The sequence below is a fragment of the Aptenodytes forsteri genome, unplaced genomic scaffold, assembly GCF_000699145.1.
Source record: "Aptenodytes forsteri isolate BGI_AS27 unplaced genomic scaffold, ASM69914v1 Scaffold54, whole genome shotgun sequence".
Lineage (NCBI taxonomy): Eukaryota > Metazoa > Chordata > Aves > Sphenisciformes > Spheniscidae > Aptenodytes > Aptenodytes forsteri.
In genome coordinates this window covers 12,248,603-12,258,814 of record NW_008796044.1, presented here as the reverse complement: position 1 = coordinate 12,258,814, position 10,212 = coordinate 12,248,603, and the positions used below count along the sequence as shown (strand labels likewise).

The 10,212-nt window shown below is 42.1% G+C and overlaps 1 protein-coding gene across 1 annotated transcript; it reads right to left on the bottom strand.

The window, feature by feature from the left end:
- Positions 1–711: 711 nt before the first annotated feature.
- On the bottom strand, positions 712–9,609 carry NMUR2 (neuromedin U receptor 2). Its single transcript, XM_009285814.1, has 4 exons — positions 8,701–9,609; positions 3,610–3,694; positions 2,116–2,241; positions 712–1,123 (listed from the first exon to the last, which is right to left on the bottom strand). The coding sequence occupies exons 1-4, from the start codon at positions 9,418–9,420 to the stop codon at positions 864–866; spliced, it is 1,191 nt and encodes a 396-aa protein (XP_009284089.1). The 5' UTR covers positions 9,421–9,609; the 3' UTR covers positions 712–863.
- Positions 9,610–10,212: the final 603 nt, after the last annotated feature.

Below are 10,212 nucleotides of genomic sequence, written 5' to 3'. Positions count from 1 at the left end.
TACCTGCCACTAGCTGCATTTTGGGCAAAGAAGTCACACCAGGAACATCCTCAGGTCCTAGCAATGGCTATTTCCCAGGTAATGTAGATTAATTTGTGGCATGCACGTGCCATTTCAGCATCGTGTAGATATTGTCAGACATAGTATGAGGAGATATGGTAGTAACATTGAGACTTGTTAAAATTAACCCATTAAAGGGTAGGTTTTTTGACAAAGTGATTCAAGGCCTTAATCACCACTCCCCACCCAAATCTTCACCTAGCTCAGAAAGCAAAAGTTTGCTTTTCATAATTATTGGCTCCCTGGTTCTTCTGGCCCAGAAACAGCTACTGTTGGTGTCTGATGTTTATCAGCCCAGATCAGAGTTGTTGTTCATGCCTACTTGCTCATGTTGCCAAGAGCGGCTTGCAACAGCTACACCTTGAGATCGTAGGGGAGAGAAATGAGACTGGCCTGCCTAAAGCTAGAAGTGGGTAGACAAGGCTTGTGCAGCAAGTTGCCCCATTTCAAACAAAATAAACTGATGTTTAGGCCGGTACACAAAAAGCCATTCGGTAAGACTTGGATAAGCTGTGCCTCCCTCCTGTGCTGGTAACTTTGGGAGTGTGTCTCATTTTTGTAAAGCAGCTCTTTGCTGGCATAGCTTGCAGCCAGTAAGCTGAGATTTCCAGCCTTCCTATTAGCTTGAGGGTAATATCATGCTTCTCGACCACCTGTTAAGTACAGTCTCCTTGTTCATTCATTCAAGACACGTCTGTGAGCTCTTCTTGCTGAAATCAGTCTTTTAGGGGGGGCTCTTCACTTTTTGTTTCTTAAAGTAATTTTCTTTAACTTCTCTCTCACCTGGATCACAAGATGGAAAGTCACAGACCAGTGGAGAGCTGAGAACTGCTGACAGATGTCCTGTGGGTGCCAGGGAGACTTGTGTCTTCAGCAGAGTCCACGAGATTGTGGTCCTCAACCACAAAGATGCTCTGCTGGGCAGGAATCCTGCTGGTGGGATGGTTAGGGGCCCAGTGCTTGCAGCAAGGAGAGATCACACTGAGGAAAGCCATTCTGAAGCGCTGGGACAACAGATTGTAAATGATGGGGTTCACGGCAGAGCTCAGATAGAATAAAACACCTAGGAGAACAAGGGTGGTGGAAAGGAGAGAGAGACCTCATTTTTGTGTGGAACGAACTCAGAAGAGGAAAATCTCTTCATTACCTATACTGCTCCACCAAGCTTGGGTGCAAGGGTGGGGGCAGCGACAGCACGTCTCTGCCTGCTACCATCCAAGTAGAGGCGGAGGGATGTCTCGCCAAGGCCAGCTCAGGCACTGCAGCACACAGGGAAAGGAAAGTGGGAGAGAGTATCAACTGGAGCTCACTGTCTCCAGCTGTTCAGGAACCAGCTCTCTCTTGAGCTGTACTGACCTGCCTCCAGCACAGCCCTCATCCCCACAGCAGGATTTGCACCGCTGGTGCCCCCATCAGAGCTGTCAGAGGATAACTTCCAGCCGAGGGGAGCTAATTTCTTAAAACACATCAGGACAATTGCACGAGATTGGATTTGTCTGAGCTGCCTAATGGCCACATTCAGTGTTTTCCCATGGCAGACTGAAAATAAAATTCCTTTTTGAAAAAGCTTTCATTTTATGGTTGGCAGGGCATAAACATTTGGTGATATCACCCGGTTCTGAGCAGTATGTAAGTCTTTTGTCTTGCCATTTGGTAACATTTGCTGTTTGCCTGAGAGACCCTCTGGAGGATGATGCCTACTGCTGTGTATTCATTAAAAGCAGCTGAATGACAGCAGACTTCATTTCTGAGCATTTCCAGAAGGAAAAGCAGCTGGTAATGATGTATGATATCCTATTTTTATTTTTGTTTTTTAATTCTTTGTGAATATTCAGACAACTGTATTGGACAACATGCCCAGATCTTGAAAGTTGCAGAAATTTGCATGCTGTTTTTTATTTAAGTCACGATTCTCGTCACTGTCTACCAGACCGCAAGAAGCTTTTCCATACGTCTCAAGTCACCTACAAAATAAATGACTACATATTTCAAGTAAACCACTCACAATTACTTTTTTTTTCCAGCCCCTGTGCAAATGGAAGAAGAAAGCTTTACCTGACACCACATGAATTAAGTTGAATACATTAGCCAGAGGCTCAGTCCATTCCACAACAAAGCTGAAGAAGAGTCGATCTATATGGAATGGAGCCCAGCAGATAGCAAAAACCATCACGAGGACAACTAGCATGGAGAAAGGGGAGAAGAAAAACAAGTCAGTTATGGAAGGGTATGGTTCACTAGCCTGCACAGAGCAGAGAGAGTTCAGAAAGCTGGATGAAAGACTAAATATACAAAATTTATTCATTGTTTCAAAACTTTTGCCATCCTTTCTGTCTTTCTGCAGTGGTCACTGAAAAACATTACCAGCTAAAAGAACAAACTTTCCACTGATTTCTGTGTTGGATAACTTAATGCATGTGCACACAATGACATTCAAACAGAGCAGGCAACAGCCTGGTAGTGTTGTGGCACGTACAGAGCCTAATGAAGAAACTGACAGCGAGACATCTGGATTCATCTGTGGTACTTGGGACACACTGACTCCGTTGTGCCTTGGAGTTAATTTCCTCTGTACGCTATTTGTACATGACATAGCAGCATAAGGCCATAGGAACCATCCGCTGATGATAAGTCTGTTTGGGTGCACTGTTCAGCATGAAAGAAAAAGAGTCTGCCTGCATGCGCAACTTGGCTTGTGCTGGCTCTAGTAAGGACTCTTGCAAACCCATTCCAGACTTGGGTCCTATGAACATCTGTGGTCACAGTCATGGGGCACAGAAAATCAGGCTGACTTCAAAGTACAATTTCCTACTTCAGAAGGTGACTTAAACTGCCTAAAAGAGTAATGTTGTTGCAGGAAATATTGAAGGTGATTTATGTTTCCTGCATAAACACCATCTCAGTAGCAGGGTGATCTTTGCCTTAAAGACAGCCCTAAATCAGGAAGTGATGTGGGTGCTTTCAGGGTGGTTGGAGCACAAATTCTCCTGAATGCTATACAATGTGCAAGTCTGCCTAGGTCCTACTTTTTCTTGGGAAGGTCTAAGTAGTTAAGTCAGCAGTAGGTGATGTATGTGGCTTGGCAGGACCTTCCTGTTCATGAGCAGAACTCGTGGTGTGACGCAAAACAGATGTACATCCTTCTTTAAAATGTACAAGATCGCAAAACAGATGTACATCCTTCTTTAAAAATGTACAAGATAGACTATTTTCACTGAAAAAGAGGGATCCTCCCTAGAGGGCTGCAAGAGCCAGGTATGGAGTGAGGGACATTAGAGAGTTGCCATGCAAGCATCTGCCGCGTAGGTTTGCTCAACCTCTTCTCGTTCTGGGGAGGAAAATTTGCCTTCTGAGTCTTTTCATAGTTAGCCATGGTGCTTCATTCCCATGCCCTGTAAGTCCACATAAAACAGCAATAAACCTTTTTTTTTTTGATCACAGCTACTCATCATCACAATTCTCATATCCAGTGAATTTACTTGATACCCTGCAGGACCTGGTCACCCTCTTGTCCATGGTAAATAAAACACAAAAGGACTCTCTACTTACACAACATCTTGGTGACTGATTTCCTGGATGGTCTCTGAACATTCACAGCCATTTCCTCCACTTCCAAAGATTTGTCTCCTTTCAACTGGCAAAAGGAGGGAAACCAAGGGAGAGCTTAAACAGGAGATGACATCCCCACCAGACATAGCCTGTTTGTTATTTTGATAGCTGCAGTTTGAGAAGGCAAAATTTGGGGCAACTCAGGACTCACTGAAAAAAAATCTACATTTAAATTTCAGTTTTTGTCTAGGGAAACACTGAAGCTTTAGGTTCAAAACAGCCTGCAGATTTTATGCATCCGAGACTACATATTTACAGCAAATTTGTATTTCAGTTCCCCACTTGTCCTTTCTCAATGAGTCAATATTTTGTTCACAGTTTGTGTTCGATTTCAACAGCATTTTGCTAGGCATTATTTTCTCCCCTAGCAAAATATTGTTTGTTTGTTTATTTTCCTAAAAGGGTTTCCCACAATTAAGCACAAACCAATGATCAAAAAAATACCCAGAGAAGCCTCAGTGAAACACAGCTGTAATCACTGGAAAAATTCCTGTAGAATTCAAGGGAGTTCATTTCATGCCCTGAGTGTTTGGACTAATTGATATTCAATCCATCTAATGAACAAAATACATATACGCTCTCTTGCAGACAGCCGGTGTGCATGATATGCACAGATTCAGCCACATACTGCTCAATTACAACAAGGTGGTTTTTTTTTTCTCCTGTAGTTTTTCCTGGACTTCTGAAAAATGGTCATAAAGAATAATAATCTGATCCTCCCTGAAATGCTTCTGCAATATGCTTACGGCAAGAGCACTGGTGCTCTGGTGATGAAAAGACCCGGGCTAGATAATCAGGACAATTGCTTTGATTATAAAAGAAATTCATCTATAGAGAGTGCATAATTGGACCCAGCTTCCTGAAGTGGGAACTTCTGATTAGCCAACAGATTTGGAGTGATGTTTTTTTCAACTGAGAGAAACTGGAAACAAAACTTTTAATTACATGGGAAAGAGTATCAGGAATGAGGGAAAAGACAAATCAATCTCGATTTGTAAAAATCTTGTGAAAACACGCTAGTTGTGCCATTTTCTTTTGCCTTTTACGCTGTGACTTTGCTTCCTGATTTTTGATTAAAAATACTGTGCTGTAAGGATGATCAAATGAGACCTTCTTTCAATGTTCTATTTATAAATAAAACCCATAAAAGGGAAACATATGTAAATCAAATTATATTCAATTATAGTGCAATTCAGCCTCTCATGTTTTACATTATTCCCTTTGTAACTTTTAGTCATAGCCACAGTTGCTTAAGGAAGAGACTCAGTTGATTTGAAACACATCTAGCAATAAATGTCTGCTCAGATTGATTATAATCCCTAGTTTCCCTTCAGTGGTTTTCAGTCTCAACAGTAATCTATTCCAGGCATATTCCAAAGCCTCAGAGAATACAGTGCTCTGATGCTGTAATAAACCAGACACACATGTATCTTTGTTTTTCACCTTCCTCCTGTCATTTTCATGATGATATAAGGCTCCTCTTTAGCCTCAAGTGATAATAGATGGAGGTGTAACTAGTCAGAATAACTCAGCAGTTGCAATTTAATAAAACAATGAGTTATGACAAAGTGGAAGGAAAAAAAAAAAGAAACGAGTCCATGGCAAAGGTTGTAACTTGAGTTTATGCCAATGGTTTGATACAGGGAGAACTCCAGAGATGGTAGCGGTTACTTTTACCTCACTGTGGATGTATAAGGCTATGTTGGGTTGTCTGGAGATGAATGTTACCCATTCCCTGTAAAAGAATTAAAAGTGTCTGGAGCAAGAAGCTGAAAATTGGATTTCCCCCCCACATCTTTATTAGTTACAGCATGCCATACTAGAAATCAAAAGGCAGAGTGAAATTAAGGCCTCACCTATCCCCAGGCAAACCTAGTGAGGCCACTCCGCGAAAGCAAGAGAACTGTTTTCTGCCTTGGCCTGTCTGACACAAGTGGTGACCAAACTTTCTCTCCAGCTGATGGAAAAATTGATATTTAAAAACCGCATGGCTTGCGCTAAAGCATGCAGTCCTGCCTATTTCAGTGATTTGGCTGAAGCAGTTGCCATGTGTCTGCTGAACTGCAGCCTGGGTGTACTCTTAGCTTACCCTCATTGCAAAGGAAAATGTGTTAGTGGGTGCAAGATTTGCTGAACAACCTCCATGGAAAGGGAACAAACTCTTCCAGGAGCGTGCTGGGCTCTGCAGAAATTAGCCAAAGACAGTCACTGTCCACAGATGATTCTGGTTTTAACAACTGGGCATTTAGGGGGCAAAATAGATTTTGATGATAAAATCTGGACCAGCTGTGCATTGGCAAGAATAAGTTGTCTCGATTCAAAGACAGCTGAAATAAAAATTACCAGTGTGTCCAATGTGTTACTGAGGGGAAGTGACACTAAAAGAAGTGTTGGACTCTTAGCAGAAGAATCATCCTGCCTAGGTGAGGTCAATCTAGTCCCATCTGATCATCTAGATCCCCGCACAGATGTCTGAAGTAGGTGGGATAAATAAGTCTTTGGACTCTCCACTCTCTTCATTCACTGTCAAAAATCCTCGTTAAATAGAGTCTGACTTTTAGACAACCAGTGATAACCACCTATCCCTGTGTCCTTTTAGAGATCAGTTTGAAAGAAACGGACAGGGACGTTGCACTGAATCCCGCTGCAATGCAGACTTCTTCCCAAGCAACGCCACCCCATCTCTATCAGCGCTGTGGGGATTAGCTTCTACCAGCAGCCATTTCCCCATGTTCTCATTTTCTCCCTCTCCTCTTCCTCCTCAGCTTTTTGGTTATAGGTTGCAACCAGTTGCCCAACAGCTGAACTGGGTTTAAAGAAGAGCTTGGCTGATTTAGGGATTGGTCCTAAAGGCACCTGTGATGAGGACCCCATGAAAGAGGCAGCAGGAAGCTCCCACAATCACATCTAATGAGACTACAGTGTAATCATCAGTGTCCTCTTCTTTACAGTACTGCTGGGACTATCTGTTGACCATAACATTGCAGTATTAAACCATCAAGCCTTAAAATTATTTCCAAGTAGATCATGAGGTAATTGATCATGAGGTAATCAACTGGCGGCTCTGTTAGCAATAAATTTCCCAGTGAAAAACACAAATGTATTTTTTCCTTTTTGCAAGGAATAAAATTAAAAATTAACTCAGCTACCGTATGACCCATGTTTGCTACCTTCTCACAGCTGCTTAATATGTCACGCGTTTCCTTCTATATTGCATCCTGAGGCTCTCCTGAGCACTGGCAAAGCCTGAGGAAGAAACTTTGGTGAGGAAATGGCCTTTCCACAAAGCCTGGACTTGGAAAGGCTATGTCTCTGTTTGCCGAATTGGAGCTCTTGTACAACCTTTGGATCAACTCTGAGCTTTTCCACTACAGTCTGTGAGCAATACCTGGCACTCAGGAGACTCTGGAGCGTTGCTGAAGGTTCACAGATGTCATCCTCTATGAGTAGATAAAAAGTTTCAACTCTTGAAAAATTATATATATATACACACACCTTTCTTCTGTCATTTCTGTTGAAAAAAATGAAATTATCTTGCCTAGTGCAGTTTGGAGCGCAATGCAGATATACCCAGGATGGATGTTGTTTAAATTTGGAAGTCTGAGTTGGATATACAGAAAAGCAGAGGCAGAAACAATGAACGCTGCAGCCCTTAGGAAAGACAGCTTGAACATATCTGTGAATACACAGAAGTCCTGGGGGAGCAGCCCTTGTCTGGTACTTAGCTTCTCTTCTGAGATGGGCATTAGGAATATCTGCTGCCACAAATAGAAGTTATTGCAGCCTTCAAGACTTCTTTTTATTAGTTTGGGGATTTCTCTTTTTATTTTGTAACAGCTATATTTTCAGCACTTTTTCCTCCCTTCAGGTCTTATTTTGCAAAATTTTTAGTGAAACTATGTAAAGACCCCACAACAGCCACTGGGCAGTGGGAATAATTTAACCCATCCATTGCTTCGAAGATCTGCTGTGTGCTATGGATTTCTGGCAGCTAATCCTTGTGGCTTTTCCTGGGTAAGGAAAAATTGCTTCTGTATAATTTCAGATAACAGTAAATATCAGCCAGCACAACAAAATGATATATACACCAGCAGAGATTTGGTTGAATTTCTTGCACATTTTTCGGTGAGTTCGTTCATCTCTACTAGCATATTGCATCCCTTTCTTCTGTACGATCAGACACAGCTTTTTAAACTTTATATTCAGTGCGATGAGATAGGATTTATATTTTCAAAATATATGTAATGTATGAGAAGAAAAAAGTCATCAACTCGCTATGATTAGCACTGCATTTCAGCGTTGTGCTACATAGTTTCATAATACTGTGATACTGATTTTTTTATCCATGTATTTAAATGATGAATACTTGGTAAAACTAGTCTCACTTTCTGAAGAGAGAATGAATATGAAATCTAAGGTAGCCTTAATTGCTGGTGAAACTATGCCATAGTTATATAAAGAAACAATTGCTGAATTTGCTAGCTGCAGCAATAAGGCAGCATTTCAGTTTATGACAGCTTTGTAAGTTTTAACAACTGAATGTTATCACCATCTCCACGGAAGGAGAAAAATAAAGTAATGTAATGTAATGGAAATTCCACAGTCACAAGAAGAGGGAAAACAAATAATATACAAGATTCAATCACTAGCCTGCTCCTTTTTATTCTTTTTCACATTTTCCTTTTGGGCTATTTCTTTCTAGTCCCTGCTGCAAAGGTGCAAGTCTCTGAGAGGCTGGAATCAATCTACAGACTTGGATGTTTAAGTAACATTCAAATGTGAGCAGCAGTGATGGTAAGTTTTTAAAAAAAGATGGGGGTAAATTATTCCCCAACATAGCCATATTAATTTGAGAATGGGTTTACACCAAAGGAGGTGGAGCCACTGTTTTCAGAGGTTTGAAATACTTTTGCTTTTTTGGGGGAAAACAGATGGGCGAGAAAAAGGTGCAATCACTTAAAAGGCACATACAGACACAAACATACAATAATGAGCTAAGGAAACACTGAGCACAGTTGGAGTAGGACTTACTCTGAGCCCCATCAGATAGTACAGCACACTTATTACCCCCATAGGCAGCACATAGAAGAGAAAAGAAGTAATCTGGACAATACAGTTGTAGATCCACATGGGCATGACTACAGTGCAGGTAGCAGAGCCAGGGACCAGGGTGCCATTGGGGAAATACTGCAGCATGATGCCGTGGGTGCCCGTGTTGGGGAGGGCGAAGAGGACAGAGAGGACCCAGAGCATCACGATGGTCCTCAGGGCACGCTTGCGAGTGCTCTCCAGCTTGGCACGGAAAGGATGGAGGATGGCAATGTATCTCTCCACGCTGACTGTGGTCACGCTGAGGATGGAGGCAAAACACACCGTCTCAAAGAGCGCCGTCTTCAAATAGCAGCCAACGGGCCCAAACAAGAAGGGGTAGTTGCTCCACATCTCGTAGACTTCCAGTGGCATCCCGAAAAGCAGCACGAGCAGGTCTGAGACGGCGAGACTGAAGAGATAGTAGTTGGTTGGGGTCTTCATGTTCCGGTGCTTGAGGATTACCAGGCAAACTAAGAAGTTACCTACCACCCCAACAACGAAGATCAAGGTGTACACCAAAGCCATGGGCAAGAACAGATGGCTCCGTCTGGGCCCACATAGGAAGGCTAAGTAATCCTCAGTGCTGTTTAAGTACCCCCTGAAACGTTCTTCATGTAGAGCAAGGTGATTAAACCAGGAGATATTACTGATCCAGGCCATTACTGGATCTGCTGAAATGTTTCAGAACTGAGATCCGGTCTCCTTTAAGTTTCTCTGTGCTAGTTTGCTCACTTTTTGCAGAGAGAGGAAGAGAGAGGGGGAGTTGTCTTGCCAGACCTAGATGCACAAAGCCACTGAGAGATGTGAGTGAGTGTTGCCTGGCTTCGGTTAAGGTTTTGCCGTTGTAACAGCTGTTCCCCTGCAAGGAGTCCCTTAGCCAGAAAGCCCCTCCTTTCACACATATTCATTGGCTCGCTAAGTGCATTAGATTACAGAGTAAGAAAAGAGGTTCCAGCTACTTGTATCAGCTCCCATAGCAGATGCATTTACAGAATCAGAAATGTGGGATTTAGAGAGCTGGGAATCTGAAATATAGGATGTGAGACAAGCTGCAAGATGTTTGTATTTGTCAGAGGGTGGGACACCAGACAGAAAAAACAACCCTGAAAACTCAGTCAAAAAAGCTTTTACAAAATTTTATTGATGCTACATCCAGTTATGAGCCACAAGCAAAAAAAAAAAAACAACCTGGCATGATTTTATTTTTCCGATCTCTGCTGATTTTTATTTTCTGTTGTCTACGGCAGCAAGTACTTGGAAACAGAGTTCAATCAGTAGAAAGCCAATCTGTTTTTGTAGTCATTCATGTGGAGTTAGGCTACTATAATGTTTCAGCCTTTTTTTAAGCACTGTATTTTTTTTTTCTCCTGAAATCCAATATCGGATTTTAATTGCTCTTCTTATTGATATAAAAATATTTTCCCACTTTCCTGGTATGCTGGAATCTGATCC